The following is a 16999-nucleotide window of genomic DNA, read 5'->3' as shown; positions in this document are numbered from 1 at the left end:
GGAAAGAGCTGGAGATTGTGGCAATTGGAGAGGCTACGGCTTGCATTATGATGTCAATTTAGAGTTTTTATACACTGATGTCAATGACAGTTTCCAACATTAAAATACTGGTAAGAAGATGTTTGGAGACGAACATCATGCTAAATGAAGTAAAGAAAAACCCCTTACGGATTATGTATACTCGCTCATGCAGGGTGTGAACAGATATAACGTATAGGTATAGGTAAAACTGTTAAAAGACAACTTTATCACATCCCACTTTAGGTGCATTTAAATACGTTCTTGATAAGGAAGATGGGTTGTAAAACAATCCTTTAAATATTATTAAGTCAGAAAGATAACTTAGACAGTGTGGTCTAATTACTATAGGTGTCTTTTTTAAATTAAACTATGAATGGACATATTAAGATGGGATTGTTGACAAGAAAGCATCTAATAATGCACTGTGTACTGTATGTGAGAGAAAGAGACGTGCTGAAATGAGATGATCTGAGGCAGACTGGTTAGATTTGTAAATAGTTAGCAGGCCTGTCTGGTAGTTCAGTCTCAGTCCAGTAGGAGGCGGTGGCGTGCTTTGTAGCGCCGACACGTTCTACTACAGCAGAAGAAGAAGCACCGGTGGGAAATTTGACAGTGCGCGAAAGATTGTTGTTCACGATCGGCCGATTTTTTTTACTCTAAGCAGAGATACGCGCTGAATTTACTGATATGCGATATGGACCGGTACGTGTTGGTTTTATCATTTTGCCAAATTGATGACGGCCTGGCGGAGGATTATAAATGTAAGTTTTAACTCGACGTTTGAAACTTACAGCGTTAGCTACGTTACACTCATACTAACTACTTTGCTAACGTCAACTCTGCTAAGCCAAGTTGAATTAGCTAGCTAGTGATTTAACTCTGTAGAGCAGTTAATATCCAGGTTTAATTGTTTCTTAAGATAAGTTGGTTTCAAGACAGTCACATACATTTGGCTTGTAGACATTTTAAGTTATCCAGGCATTGATGTTGGTGCTATCTATGTATATGCTTTTATCTTAAATAAACCAGTAGTCTGGTTGTGATGGTAGCTCAGCTGACTTGTCATTGTTCACAGACCTGGAGCCAGTAAAGCAGATATATGACAGACTTGTGGACATCTCAACTCAGGAAGCAGAGAGAGTGATCTCTGTGTTTCCAGGTACAGTAACTTGGGCACTATGGGCATGTTTCACACTGAACCGATTGTTTTTTTCAACATCTTTCCTCATCTCTTTCACTCTTCATGTTTTCCCAGCTTGTTCTCTCAGTGGCAGCCCATCAGGTCAGAGGTGGTACTTTGCTGTTCAGGCATGCCAAGGAGCTACGCAGGTGAGACATCGGGACAGTTTTGTCATCAACATGGTTTATGTTGCAGGGAACTGGGAATCTTTAAACGTGCCTGCAGTCTTATATTGTGATGTAGAACATGCCTCAGTCAAGAGATAAGAAAAGTATCCACAGAATTAGAAAATGCTGCTCAAGCTTCAACTTGTGGTGCATGTAATCAGTTCTCAATACTTGACACAATTCAGTCAGCACTAAGAAGGCTTTTTTTGATTGTAATTTCCTGGTCCTAAGCATATAGAGACTTCATGCCATTTAAGTGCATAAAGAATTATATTTATTTTATCGGTGTTACCAATACCAATAATCAAAAAAAAAATTGAATATTGGATCTGATAATACTGTCAGAAATAAATGACAAAACACACAACTTTATTACAACTTTGCAACATGTCATCAACATACTGTATCCTGTCACATCAGTGTTTTGATTTCCAACGAAGAAGGGGGATATGACATTTAAAGAGCAAAAGTATCAGGATTTTTAAAATTCAAACTATTGATATATGGATAAAGGGGTGGCTGAATTCTGTGTCCAAACTTATATCGCCTGTGTGTAGTTTTGCAGCTCAGACTGGGAAGAGCTGGGGACGGTCCATCAGAAAACTGATAGTGAGGAGGAGAGGTCTACTGCTTTGGAGTCATGTCTCAGTTCTCTGAATAATCAGGAAGCAACAGACCAGAAGGCTGACCAGGCAGCACTGACAGAGTGAGTGACAGATAACAATTTCTGTTCTATATATAAATATATATGCTTATTTTTTCTGCTTAGTGTTGCAGGTATGAGCCTGATACATCTGTGTGCAGTTGATATTATTTGAGCATATTAAACTTCATTGTTGATGATACTACTGGATTAACCCTAATGAGTTAATGGAAGGAAACAAATTAATATTTTTTTGTATAGTCGAATCATGAAATTTATTTTAAGACAACTTGCTATTGTACAGGTTAAAAATGAAACAAATTGGTATATAAATATTATTAAAAAATATTATTTATGTGTCTTAAAGAATCAAAGTCTGAATCTGAATTTCCTTTCTGAACAGGCTGATAGAGGAGGCAGCAGAAGGACTGCACCTACTTTCAGACAAGCTACCACCTCCAGGTACTGCTGGCCAATCCATAGTACTCACTGTATTTATATACAGAATAAAGTGAGTCATCTTTTGTAGCTGTCTTATTGGCGTGGCTGTAATTTGCTTGCTTCTGTGTGCTCAGTAGGGCTGTTTCAAAACATCCAGCTGGAATAAATTAGAACTAACATGAAATGTATTCAAATCAATTCAAGGGCACAATTATTCTACCGATGGCGTTTAATCCAAAATGTTTCCACTCGCTACTTCTCAGATGATTTTTGGGTGTTTTGGGTGTCTGTACAGCACAGCTCGCCAGTTTACTTTAACAAGGAGAACAACATTTGTCTAGTTTTCTGAGGGGGCAACTGAGCAAAAAGTTAGTTTGCTTCACAAAGCAATGTCAAGCGAGAGTTCTCTCTTTGCCAAAAGTTTCCAGTAACGAGGAATTTAAACCTTTTTATTGAAGCCAAACTCCTCAGCTGTGTTGCAAGGAGCCAGTCCAATTTCAAGCAATTAGGTTTTGAAAATCTGCCCGCAGCAGCCATGTAGAAAAAATGGCCTAGTGTACTTCATAAATATGCACTCATCAGTGGGAAGATGGGGATACTTCTGCTCTGACTACAAGTGTGCCTCCTGAAGTAATATTTCACTTTTCTTTAAAAGTGTTTCGTAGCACTCCACCTCAGGAGTTCAGGACCAGTCTCCCTCCATCGTTAGCTGCCCTGAGGAGCTGGAGTCACTAGTGGTTTCTACAGATATTGATATTTAGAATTGCCAACAGGCAATTCTACCCACCTGCTTAAAAGATGTTGTGAGTGGAGCAACCAGCTTGGTTCATTGACCTCTCATGAAATTCTTTAGAGACAAAAAAGAAGAAAGAAAGAGAACGAAAAGGTCTAATGAATTCCTCTAAGGTTTGTCACATTTTTTCTCCCTCAGGTAAAGCCTTGCTGGATGTGCTGGTGTTGGGCTCTGCAGAGCAGTCTCCTCCTATCAAAGACCTGCTGCCTCTGCTGGGAGCCCTCAAACACATGTCCTGCTGGCACACTGCTAAGATCACTGTAGTCACAAAACACACCACTGGGTGAGGAGAAGAAACACATTTCGTGATTTGCACAAAACAAAAAAATGAATGATTAAATCTTATATGCAAACACAGCAAGAGAAGAAGTCATTGTAATTCAGTATACGTGCACATTAACTGGGTTTGGAGTCAAAGTGCCAACACAGACGCATGCACCTAATATTGTTTTTGTGGTATGCTAAAAATGAAAGGCTGAAGATTGCAGTGATGGATCACAATGTAGGAAAGGCAGCAGTATTGTGTACATTTGCAGATAAAATTGTTTGTGAAATGCTCAGTTTTTACCACTAGGGGGAGGTAGAAGAGTACATATGAGCTGGTGTCAACTTAAAGTAGCTGATGAATTAGTCTACGCAACACTCTTTCTCACTCTTTTGAATTAGAGACAAAACTGCTGCAGTAATCCTTTAACAATATTTTGCTGCTGTACTACCTAAAAAGGAATTTAAGATGATTCAGGACTTTAATTCCTAATTTACAGGAAGCAGGAATAAAAGTTCCCAAATTTCAACAGTCATGGCCATTATTTGCCTTTTTTTCTTGCCCAGGTGGCAGAAAGCAGCATCCTACCTGAGTGCCAGTCTGGTGGAGCCCGCTAATCTAGACAGCTGTATTGACCACAGAGAACTATGGAGGGGCGGTCTGGTCATCAGAGAGAAGAAGGTAAGGACCCCAGGAAGTGGAGCGAGTGTGTGGAGTCTGCTCCTTTTGCATATTCATTTCACTTTCGTCTTCATTATGGGGTATAGAAAATTGGAGGAGAAAACATGAACTCACTTGAATCTATAGAATTTACAGCAGGAGATCACCTCAGCAGTATTAGTTTTGTTGAAAACACTTTAATGGTTACAAACACAGAAGAGAGGGTGTTGGCGACACAGGACTCTGGGGGGGCCAAAGAGACTGGCTAATGAGAAAGAGGAAGAAGGATTTCGAAGAAGGTTGTGTGTCTGTATATGCGTGTACAACATTTGCATGCCTCTGCAGTAAAACAAAGCTGTTTGCCATTAAAAAGATAGTTAAGATATTAGAAAAAAGTGTATGTGGATGTTGAAGGAAGGCAAGTGTTAGAACAGGTAAAACAGTTAAGTTACGTTCAGAAAATGACATCACTTGACTGTAATGCAGCCATTAAAACCAACAATAGACAACACTTATGTCATATCACACAATATAACAATATAATATCTATATATTGCCCAGTTTTGAAGTACTGTAAGTGTGATAGATTATTTAGAAGCAGCAATGAAGGAAAAGGTGTGTGTGTTAGCCTCTTGCAGGGAAATAACTTGTTTTGTCTTATCAACTCTGTGTATGTGATTGTGTGTGTATTCTGAATATGTACTGAAGAGAGCATCAAGAAAATCTGTGTCCTCTTGAACCTACCTGCTTGCTCACCCAGGGCTCTTTATGATGAGCAGTGATCTCTGTAGGCTGGAGTGCACAGCTTGCTGGCCCCAGTGAGAAATAGTACAGAAAGGGCTAATCATGGTTCAGAGACCTGATTCATGCCTCAGTGTTTGTTCCTTTATCTTTTTCATATGAAATTCCTCATGCAGTGCACACAAAGCCATGGGGGGAAATTTCACACGTTTTCTTTTAAATTGAGTGAATTTTTGATTCTGTGGGGCATAAGTCTTATTCTGCTGCTGACTAAATCTAGAGGCATTACTGGAGGTCACTGGGGGTCATGGGAAATGGCTCTGCCCTGCTGGCATTGCCCTGGCAGCTAACCCGACTCGGCCCGGCCTGGCCTGCCCTGGCACAGCCCGACCCGGCTCTGCCCCGCTCTGACTCGACCTTGCTCCCTGAGGAGTCGGCTGCAATTGATTATTGGGCCGGGCTTCGGCAAAGGACAAAGAGAACACCACTGGGCAGTTTCTGTCAGTATTTAAAGGAATTTAAATTGAAAAAGTGTATTTAGATGAAAATAAAGGCTTTAACAACAGTGCTCAACCTCATTCCCTTCACTAAAAGTAAGAAGGAACTCCCTACGATTAAACACACATTTTCTTTACATTTTTGAGGCTGAATAGGAACAGATCTCTGCAGCAAGGCCCCAGAGTCTTGTGGGAACTCTTCCAGATGAATAGAGGCCATTATTTTGGATCAAGATGTTAAACAATAACAATCTTGCCCATGTAGTGTACTTAATTTCCAAGAAGCTTTACACACTGCCTTTTAATGTCAAAGTTAGTAGGCTGAGGTGAGCTGACAGCATTTTTTGTTTCTTCTCTGGAGACAACTTCATGCCCACTTGTACTTCTTTCTCATTAAGCCCAATCTCTGGCAGGTGCAGCAGTTTTCTGTCTCTGGACAGAATTGGCAAATTTTGTGCTATTCTTCCATGTTTCTCTGGGGATGGTGAGCAATCTGTTTCGCTGTGGAGTTTCCCTTCATGTCTCATACTGTTGATTTTTTAAAAAACTGGCTGAGATTTTTATTTGCCATTTTCAGTTTGTGCCTGAAAATACAAAGAGAGGTATCTTGAAATGACTCTGAAGTTACATCATGATGTTAAATAATGCGTTTTGCAAAGGATGTCATATGTCAGGTTTTTTATAGTATCAACCTTTTTAAGCACTAAGCTGCCTGCTTTTATCTTTTTTTTGCTTGATGACAATGCATGTTTACCATTTCTCACAGTGTTCTCAATGCACATACACTTCCACCTAAGAAAGAACATAATGTCTCTCCTGTAGTGGAAATAACATATCATTATGCCTGATCTTATCTTGATGGCCCACTGGCTGATGCAGACATACAGTACTTTTCAAAATACATATTTATGAGGCAAAATAAGAACTACTGTACTTGGTCAGCGTTGTGCATCACTTGGGCATAAATAAAGATTCATCTTATTAGCCTGCAATATTAGCAGAACTGCTCATTTCTTCACTTTTGATATTTTGTTGTGGAAATAAGGTACAAAAGGCTCACAAAAGCTAATGCATATCTGTAGCAAAGGTCATTAATACCTGAATTTTTTAGTTTAATTTAACATAGGTTGAATATTTCTGTTTGTATTTTTAATATATTTGTCTGTGTGCGACCTTGAAACAAGTTGAAAGTAGCATTAATTTTTATTTTTTGGCCATGTGAGCAGCAGAACAAGCTCGAAACACAACATCTTAAGTAAAGTTGCACAAAAACAAAATCAACGAGCTAGAATTCATCACAGAGCAACACCTTCCATTCCATTGTTGATTTAAAAAAAAAGATTATTGCCACTTTAAATGAATAAATAAATAAATGATTTGAAAGTGCACACAATCTTTTGAACGCATTTAAATAAATGTAAGGGTTGCTTATCAAAATGTTGAATAAAACAAATGTAAATTGATATTTTCAAAATTCTCAAATATTTATATTGGTATTGGCCTCATCAAGTTTCAGTCATACTATAATCTGAGTTGAATTTTTATCCTAGTCAACCGGCAATGCTATTGCATGCTTGACAAAAGTTTTCTCTGCTCGGTCGACTGAGCTCTGAGTATGCTGAGGCAAGCATGCAGCTTCCCCTTCAATAAAGTGACCTTTTCTAAGTTGCTGCTTTCAGAAGTGAGTTGGCTCCGACAGTCAGTCAGTAAAAGCTTCACAGTTGGAGAGTGATGGAACAAAGGAGAATTCCCAAAGGAATAAATGCCTGTCTGATATAACCACCACCACTTTACAGCCGTGTTATACACAGCATAACAACTAATATGTGTATGTGCACGTGTATCATTAGATGTACAGCCACGTGACAAAGACTTGAGAGCAATCGCTTGACAACTGAGTAATATAGGCCTACTGTAACATAGCAATCTGCGTGAGGCCAAAAAGTTTGTGTATCTCTGTTATATGTAGTACAACTATTTATTTCCAACTAAAGTTGTGCTGATTGCGAGAGATTGTGTGTGATTTAATCAAAAAAATAAAATCGCTTTCTGCTTTTTCTCTTTTGTGTGTGTGTGTGTGTGTGTGTGTTTTGCTCAGTATGTGTCAGAGCTCCGTTTCGATGGCTTTTCTCTGCGCTCTCCATTGCATCAGATATCAGGGTTCAGTCCCTTGGAAGCTCCATACACAACTACAGACCACAAACTACAATCTGAGGTGAGTCCTGAGCTCTTCACTACTTGTCACGTCTTCTTATGTCTTCATTGTTTTGTTGTCAAAATTGACCCTTCACCCTGAAATGAGAATTTGTTCATCATGTCAGGTCAAGTGTGTGATATCTGGCCTGATAATGGGTTGCATGTGTGCTTGTTTTTATATGTTTTTTGTTGAGTAGTGAGTCCCATTTCTGAACCACCAACATCATTCAGTTGACATGGACTTTATTAGGAGAAGATACCTTAAAGGTACCCTGTGGCATTATACATACGATAAAACATAACAATAACATAGTTTGTACAACACGCACATTAAAGAAAGATTACAAATCTCACAAGGGATTTTTTGCAAATCTACAGTTTCGGGTCCCCTACAGTTCCGGCGAAATTGTTCATGGCAGTGACTTAATAGCCAGCTAACTAAAGTATGCAGGAAGAAGATATCCCTACTCGTAATCCCTCTGCGGGAAATACTCAGGGAAATACTGGAGAAATGGCAGTCAGTGGGCTAAACAACAGATATGTTTGAATCACTGAACAAATTAAAGATATCTTCTCATTTAACTTTTCGAAAAACCTTATGCAGCTAAATTTATGGGTGTCATAGAGCCGTTCACTTCATTCTGTTTTGTTTCTTTCCCTATAACAAAGATTTGTTCTCCAACATGCCAGCAGTGTCCCCACAGCCACAAGCAGAATCTTCTGCCAGAGAGTTGTTGGCCCTGTAGTTGATCCAAAAGTTGTCAGGGAGGAAACCTTGTTTGAGGCTGTTCATTTCTGCAGCTTGAAAGAAGATTGATGAAATTATGTCTGTGTCCATGTTCCTACAATCTTCAGGGGAGGTTTTGATTGACAGGACGTTTAGTAGATAATGACTGAATTTTCATTTAGGGGACAACTGTTCCTTTAACCCCAGTTTAACCCCATTTTAACCCACATCTTAGTTCCTAGCTGGGGGAGTAGAATGAGCTTCACACAGTTTTGTCTCCTAATGATTTCTGGTGGCTAGAAGAAGATGAGTTCACATGAGGGGTCACTTCCTGGTTGCCCTTTAATCACATAGAGAAACCTGTGACAGGAGGACCCTCACATCCGTCAGTTAAATCAAATGTATTTTATCTGCCAAATACTGCCGACCTCTTGTACCTGTGATGACTTCGTAGCCAGAAAACAGTATTCGAATATAGATTTATCATCTCATGACGGAAAGCCAATGCCCAAGGTTTCAACTGAGAGGAATCTGTAGGCTGCAGTCAGCCTTCCTCGATTTTGCGCGCATCTTTCGCCCATCCGTCTTTCACCAGTGTTTATTTACTTTAAGGGCAAACCTCACTTTCATTTGGCATCAACCTTTTTTTGCCAAGTTGCATCTTTCACTTTTAATTCCTCAGCTTTTCCTTTTCTGTCAGATCTTGTATCCTACATTTCTTGATGGAGCAGATCAAAATTATTTGTCTTGTGGTGATATGAATAACTGGCTGATACCGTAAAACTTGAGTGAGCTGTCGGCTCGCTGTGATATTTCCATCCACACAGTGTGTCACCTCAGTAAATGTGTATCAACACTATTGACAGTAATAACTCATGCCTCTGCCAGTTGTTTTCCTTATTAAGCCATTAATCATTTGGTCTATAAAATGTCAAAAAATAATGAAAAAGAGTTTCACGATCCATGTTGATGCTTCAAAAGTTTGGTCCGACTAACAGTCTAAAATTCAAAGATATTCAATTAACGATCATGTGAAACAGAGAAAAGCAGCAAATCTTTGTGTTGTAAAGGCAGGACCAAGCAAACTACTGGCATTTAGCCCCATTAGCCTCATTACCCATTAGCGGTTGGTCCGCCTAGCACCATCATTAGGTACACATTTTAATTTGTATAATATGTTGTTTTTTTACCTAAAAGACTGAAGGCATTTTCACTAATTGGTGAATGTTAGCATGCTTACAAGCTGTCAACATCTTAGTTGGTAGTTAATGGTAAACATACCTGATAAACATCAGCCAGTTAGCATTGAGAATGTTAGTGTGCTGATGTTACCACTTTGCTCAAAGCAAAATGGTGCCTACTACAGCCTCACAGAATCACAAGCATGGAGGTAGACTGTCGGCTGTTTTACTGAATTTTTTAAAATGCTGAAATAATATAGTCTTTGTGATTGAGTGTTGAAACTCCAATGGTATGTTTGTGTGTTGGTGGTGGTTGTGTGCTGTGTAAAAGCTGTGTTTTTGTATAGAGAGTGTGAGACTATGTCTTTTATAATAGTTGGTATAGTTCTCTAATGAGTCTCCTAATGTAAAATAATATCAATAACAATAAAACCACACAGGGTCTACTGCACACATGCACATACACACTAGTGACATTAATAGCATTAGCATTAAAGACAATTACTTGAAAGGATGTCTGTTTTACACATTAAAGAAATATTGAAAATAATCTTTTCAGGTGAGGGGAGTGATATACAGAGACATTTGTAAGTTTAATATTGTTTAATTATGTGTGATGTGTTTATCTTAACCATTGTCTGCTCTTGTGTGTTTGTGTCTGGCAGCAGACAATATGTGTTTGTGTTGTTGTGTGTGCTCATCAGTTAACACAGCAGAGCACCATAGTTAGTGTGTGTGTGTGTGTGTGTGTGTGTGTGTGTGTGTGTGTGAGGGCGTGTGTGTGAGGGCGCGCGCTCGCGTGTGTGTGTTGTGCATTCTGCACTCTGCTCATTTGCATGTCTACGAAGAGTGAGTCGGTGTGTTTATGTGCGTTTGTGTTTTGTGTGTGGGGGTGTGTGATCTCATCAGATCTCTGTACAGAGAAGCAGATGGTGGTGATTGTCTTGGCACACAATTAAAAAGAACTCTGAGGACAACAAAACTATCACATCTCCACACTGCTGGGATAACTGACTGTAAAATGACTTAGACACAAACACACAATCTAAACTCTGCTCAGACGAAAACTATTAGCCCTCCTCACTGTCAGGAGTAATTGTTATGATAATTACTAACACACACACATGCACAAGCTTTGGCTCAGCAGGCAGGGAGGCCACACTGTGCTGTGTGAGCACCGAACCTGAAGTATGTGTTCAGTATAAGATTTATGATCTATTGCACATTAGGAATAACCTGCAGGCAAGTATTGAATATAGGCATGCTTATATCACATACTTGTAATATAGTTGTCTGTTATATGGATTAAATGTTCAATCACGCTGCACACAATGAATAGAATAGAGTAGAAAAGATTGGATAGAATAATCTTAATTTGGCATTGTACAATGAAACTACGCAAGTCTGCAGCTGCTGTGCTGGATGCCGTTTAAAAATAAAAAAAATGAATAGGTAAAAATAGAACAACATTTTTTTTATAAGATAGCATTTTTTTATAAAGGTTGTGTTCATTGGGAGGCTGCTGAGCCTGGTTCTGTTACACACTCACCCAGTCTGCCCATTCTCTCCCCACCAGCATTTGCTAACACTCCTCCGGTGCTCCGAGCTCCCTGTCTAGGCAGAGTCGGCTAAAGACTGCTAGTTGCACGATCAACTGAGCTAACAAGCTAACGGCAGCTACAGTTACAGTTTGGAGTATGAATTTGACGGGTGGTCAGTTCATATTGCATCTTTTTTGGAGTTTTAGTGAATGTTGCTGAAAAGGTAATTGTATATCCTTTCTACACATTTTCAAGGCCCACTGTATGGAGGAAATGCCTATGAATCATGTTACAGTCACCTTTTTTATCCTTCCAACTTTATCTCCAGGGAGCTGTATGTTAGAGACACTTTTTATTAATGGTAAATGTTCTCCTACACCGATCCAACAGCCCTCCAGCATATTCAAATGTTGACATTTAGTCTCTTGGAGTGTCCTTTTTGAAAGCACCTCAAGACAGTTTGTCAAGGGAAGGAAAGAGCTTGACATCGCACTTTCTTTTGGGTTTTCTGGCCACAAAATCTGCATTCAGACACGTCCCTCTCCTAAGCAACCTAAAACTGCAGCAAAAGTCATGCGTCAGTCTGTCCTATTCATAGCAACATCACAATAACTGCTTGTTGATACCTAATCTGTTAAGCTGCACAAAAGACTTTTTGTTTCACCATAACATCCTCCTGTCACAAAAAAATATATGTGATTCTAATGATTTTGTGGGTTTGGAAATATATGTACAATATGTCTGTAGTATTTGTGAAAGTAGTGCCAGTGTTGGTCAGTGAAGTGCCTTCACAGTAGCCTAATGTATCTGGATGACTGTTACACAATGTAACACAAAAATGGATGGCTAATGAACAGCTCTCACTGTTCACAGTGCTATTCACAGAGGAAGTACTCTTCACAAAAAATGAATGAGAATAAAATGTATTTCTGTGGTAATGGAAAAATACACAGCACAGAAATCAGAATGAAGTCATGTTGAATCACTCAGTCATGTTTAAACATACTGTACAAAGGCATATGCAATTTGCATTTAGACAAGGGGGAAGTAAACTTTCCCTACTTGTTAGGGAAAGTGGGTGAAACTGAGAGTTCGACTTCGGCTCGTTAAAATTTTTATCTTCTCTTAATCTATAGGAGTCTATCAGAAGTAGGTCAGCACTTCATTTTTTTCTTCCAGATCAATAAATTATGAGATTGAGATTTCAGGCTTTCTTTAGTATTCTTGTAATTTTCCGTGTATGTAAATGACCTGTTTTTCCTTGTGACAAATGATTTATATATTATTGATTTCCTCGTAATGTCATGAGCTCATTAGATAAGTAGGACAACTGCAGAATGTTACATTTTTTTAAATATGAGCTACAGTGTGTTAAAAACCTGATGGGTTCCTGACCGAAAACATAATATATTCTGTGTGTTATGGTAATGCTGAAACAATTAGTTGGTCAACAGAAAGTTAATCAGCATTACTGACAATATTATAGTATATATATATATATATATACATATATACAGTTGCAATCAAAATTATTCAACCCCCATTGCATTTTAGGTTTATTGGCAAAATTTAAAAAAAATTCAGGTGTTTGCGATAAACAAATTACACAAGAACATTTTAAATAGTTAAATAAAACTAATATTACAAGGATTTTATCCAAATTCAACACTAAATCCTACTTTCAATAACTGCTGCAGTCTCAAAAATATTCAACCCCCTGAATAGAATTCCTCATAAGAGCACACATTTGCAAATCAGGTGTGGTCTCAAGCACACCTGATGCAACCAATCAAGGGCTTCATTAGTTGCATCAGGTGTGCTTGAGATTGAACACCTCAAATACCTGGACTGTTGACGGTGACGTTTCATTGCATGTTGGAAATATGGCTAAGTCAAGAGAATTGTCCAAAACATTCAGAGAAGAGATCATTGCCTTGCACAAACAAGGAAAAGGATACAAAAAGATAGCAAAGGCACTGAATGTTCCTAGAGATACAGTTGGGAGCATAGTTCGCAAGTTTAAAGTTAAAGGAACAGTGGCTACACTACCTGGACGTGGCAGAAAGAGGAAGCTATCAGCGGCTGCCACCAGAGTCCTGAGGAGGCAGATGGTCAAAAACCCTCGAGTGACTGCAAAAGACCTGCAGCAAGACTTGGTGGCAGCAGGCACTGAGGTTTCAGTTTCTACAGTAAGGCGCATACTAAACGCTGAAGGGCTCCATGCCCGAACTCCAAGACGTACACCACTACTGACCCAAAAGCATAAGAAAAGTCGGCTCCAATTTGCTCAAAACTATATAAATAAGCCAAAGAGGTTTTGGGATTCTGTTCTGTGGAGCGATCAAACAAAACTGGTAACTTTTTGGGCCTATGGATCAGCGGTATGTCTGGAGGAGAAAGAATAAAGCATACGCTAAAAAAAAAGAACACCCTGCCTACAGTGAAGCATGGCGGTGGCTCAGTGATGCTCTGGGGCTGCTTAGCTTCCTCTGGCACTGGAAACCTGCAGCATGTGGAGGGCAAGATGGATTCAATCAAGTACCAGGAAATCCTGGGAGAAAATGTCATGCCGTCTGTGAGGAAGCTGAAGCTTGGGCATCATTGGACCTTCCAACAGGACAATGATTCCAAGCATACCTCAAAGTCCACCAAGGCTTGGTTTCAGAAGAAGTCCTGGAAGATACTAGAGTGGCCATCACAGTCGCCTGACTTGAACCCCATTGAAAATCTCTGGTGGGATTTGAAAAAGGCGGTTGCAGCACGCAAACCCAAGAATATTAATGAACTGAAGGCCTTTGCCCATGAGGAATGGGCTAAGATTCCTCAGGAACACTGCCAGAAGCTGGTGTCTGGCTATGCATCACGTTGCAGTAGGTCATAACAGCAAAAGGGTGCTCTATTAAGTTCTAAAGATGCTTGTCATGAAGGGGTTGAATAATTTTGAGACTGCAGTAGTCATTAAAAGTAGCATTTTGTGTTGAATTTGGAGAAACCACTTGGAATATTAGTTGTGTTGAGCTATTTAAATTGTTCTTGTTTGATGTTTATTGCAAACAGCTGCTAGTTTGTACATTTTGCCAATAAACCTAATTTGTAGTGGGGGTTGAATAATTTTATATAAATATAAAATATATAATTTTATTTATATTTATATATATATATCTCACACACACACACACACACATATATATATATATATATATATATATATATATATATATATATATATATATATATATATATATATATATATATATATATATATATATATACATAATGATAGAAGTACAGATGAATGATGTACAAAACAAAATCATATTGTGAGTCCCTTGACAGATATTGTGATGAGTCACATTTTAAGTGGTAAAATGTTACATGTAGAATGTATGATTTGTAGGCCAGGGGTTTGTGTCTTTGTAACACCACAGTGCTTTATTTAAAATGGTACTGTATGTTGTGAAACATTTTACATTTCTCAAAAAATTGCAGCTCCTGTGATTTTGATGTTACACTTTATTATATTAAGTCATTTATTGAAGATAACTGCCAAACATTTTTCTCACATCTATGTGGACATCTAAATCTTTCTCCCTCCTTAAAACCCTCCTATTCCTTTATCACACAATATTATTTTGCTGACTTTTTCAAATCCAGATTTAGAGCAAAAGAAGATCAGATTTCAGGCTCAATTACATAACATCACCTCTGACCTGGTCTGGGCACAATATCTTGCTCAAGGACACTTCAGTTGTATCCTTGTCATAAAACTGATGGAAGGTATCCAACTCCCGAAGCTGAAGTGATTGTTGTTTATTTTTAGATGTTGTTCTGTGTGTTTTATCTTCTGTTCTGTTTTTGCAGGTCTTCCATTACTACACACCAGCTTTAGATTTGGTTCAGCTGGTTAATCTGTCAGACCTGCCCAGCTTTCTGATGTCTGGAACCCAGTTTGATCTGTATCCTCATTTCTGAAGTGTGTGTATTTCAGTGTGTTTCTTAGGATTAAAGTGACCTCATGTGTATAGTACTGTACCTTCATCCACAATTGAATGGTCCCACGTGTGTGAAGTAGATAGACCGTATGTGAAAACTTAAATATATTGATAACATGTAGTTTTACCTAGATGCAAACGCCTTTGATTCTTTATCCATATCTAATAGACTTACCTTAGGTACATGGTTAAATAACAGTAGAGGCTGCATTATCTAACATTTCTATTGCAGCCCCCTGTCTCAAAAGTTGGTTGGTAGCACCTACTCCACAATATTGTATTGTTCCTTCACCACCAACAAAAAGAAGCGTGTCTGGGAAATCAATGAAAGCTAAACTACTGTTGGACCAGCTGAGGTCACTGCGTGGAAAGGTATCTGCCCCTAAGCTGTGCTCGTATACGTAGAAACACTTAAAACGGTAGCCATGGAACTTTGTAATTTCCAATGATATAAATAAATTCTGTTCAAGCTTAGATTTCTGCTGTTTACTTTAGTCCACAGTCACATGTGAAAAGGTTATACAGAAGATGCACTATGTGATTCGTAGAGACTGTCTGTGTATGTTTATGTTTATCTGCTGTGTTTCTGTCTCCAGGTTGGAGCATTGTTTAGCCTCTCCTGTATAATCACCCCCATCTCCCAGCCCCCAGCCAGCCAGCTCAGCTCTCAGCGCTGGAGAGAGTCGATAGCCAAGAAACCAAAGTCCTTACCTGGTAAGACTTTATGTTCAAATCCTTTTAAGAAGAAGAATCTTTAATTGATAACATAACTTACAATGTACAACATATGACATTGGTACTTTGCATTTAACCCATCCCGAGGAAGCAATTAGCAACATTCATGCCTGGGGACCAACTCCAGATCTTAGCCAGTGCCTTTAAGAGACAAGATTAATATAACTAATATAAAACTGGACAGCAGGGATTAAGTATACAAAATGCTTGACCAATGATTTTGTAGAGTTTGATATATTAAGTAGAAATATATTGATGCATTTGTCACAATATAAAAGGTAAAATGAATTTTCAATCGCAGCAGTAAAGCAAAGGAAGAAATGGGTACAGTGTGCTGCTGACCTTTTTATATTAAAACAAGTTTTATGAAATAAAATATGAAAGAGTGAAATTCCTCTTTGTCAAGATTAACTCTGGATGTAATCTCTTTCCTTCTGTCTGTACCCTGTAGTGCCGGACGTAGAGGTGAAAGGTGAGAGCGCTCACTACTTCCTCTTGGTCCAGGGCTCGGACGACGTCAGGTGTGGAGCCTGCAGGGTCAGGATGTTGCACTCAGACAATCAAATCAATGGAGGGGCTGCCATGGCAACCGTCTCTGGGTTGCTGAGGGAGAAGTCTCTGTCATCATCAGGTATATTATGTTGTCGTGTGTATGTATGTTTCTGAGTGTGTTATTCAGTGTCACTGTGAGTGTTTTTGTTGAAATTTGGTAAACCCAAGAGTGAGAAAGATATTCACTGACGCCTTTAGCTAACTCAGTCTAGTTTTTATCACAAAGTTTTACTGAAGGGGTTCCCTCAGACAAAATTTCTATTATTCTTTGTCTTACTTGGATTTGGGTTACTGGTAAATAATTCAGCTTTCCATAAACACTTAAGGGGGTTTTAACAGGAAATATGATGTTTATTTTATGTTTTTTGTTGTGATGATTTTTTCCTTTAAAACATTTTGGCAAGACATTTCTGCTCCCAACTTGTCCAGGACTCCCTGGCGATGAGATATTGTACTTCAATGGGACTTTTCTGCTGAGATAAAAATAAAATAAAAACTTCTATTGTAACAATTAGCTGAATTAGCTATTGGCAATTCCTATTTGCAGTGTGAATCCGTCCATGTAATTTTCTCTGCATTACTTTGATGAGAAAGAAAACTTCTGAATCAAGTTTTGGACTTATAAGGAGCATATTTTCCCTACAGTTTCTAAGTGATTTAAGGATGT

General features: G+C 38.7%; 1 protein-coding gene across 2 annotated transcripts in view; it reads left to right on the top strand.

Annotated features, from left to right (window-relative positions):
* The first annotated feature begins 638 nt into the window (after positions 1 to 638).
* mtbp (MDM2 binding protein) overlaps positions 639 to 16999 on the top strand; it is a 30623-nt gene continuing 14262 nt past the window's right edge. Inside the window, exons 1-12 of one of the 2 annotated variants that reach the window (XM_073485620.1) lie at positions 639 to 782; positions 1097 to 1180; positions 1277 to 1350; positions 1926 to 2074; positions 2415 to 2473; positions 3384 to 3528; positions 4077 to 4191; positions 7507 to 7623; positions 14915 to 15009; positions 15351 to 15417; positions 15642 to 15759; positions 16232 to 16411. In XM_073485620.1, the coding sequence (XP_073341721.1) occupies positions 716 to 782; positions 1097 to 1180; positions 1277 to 1350; positions 1926 to 2074; positions 2415 to 2473; positions 3384 to 3528; positions 4077 to 4191; positions 7507 to 7623; positions 14915 to 15009; positions 15351 to 15417; positions 15642 to 15759; positions 16232 to 16411 (1270 nt within the window). In that variant the 5' untranslated portion in view covers positions 639 to 715. The remainder of the gene's footprint in view (positions 783 to 1096; positions 1181 to 1276; positions 1351 to 1925; positions 2075 to 2414; positions 2474 to 3383; positions 3529 to 4076; positions 4192 to 7506; positions 7624 to 14914; positions 15010 to 15350; positions 15418 to 15641; positions 15760 to 16231; positions 16412 to 16999) is intronic. The other variant, XM_073485621.1, reaches the window with a different exon arrangement.

The sequence above is a fragment of the Pagrus major genome, chromosome 17, assembly GCF_040436345.1.
Source record: "Pagrus major chromosome 17, Pma_NU_1.0".
Lineage (NCBI taxonomy): Eukaryota > Metazoa > Chordata > Actinopteri > Spariformes > Sparidae > Pagrus > Pagrus major.
This window is presented reverse-complemented; position numbering and strand designations above follow the sequence as displayed.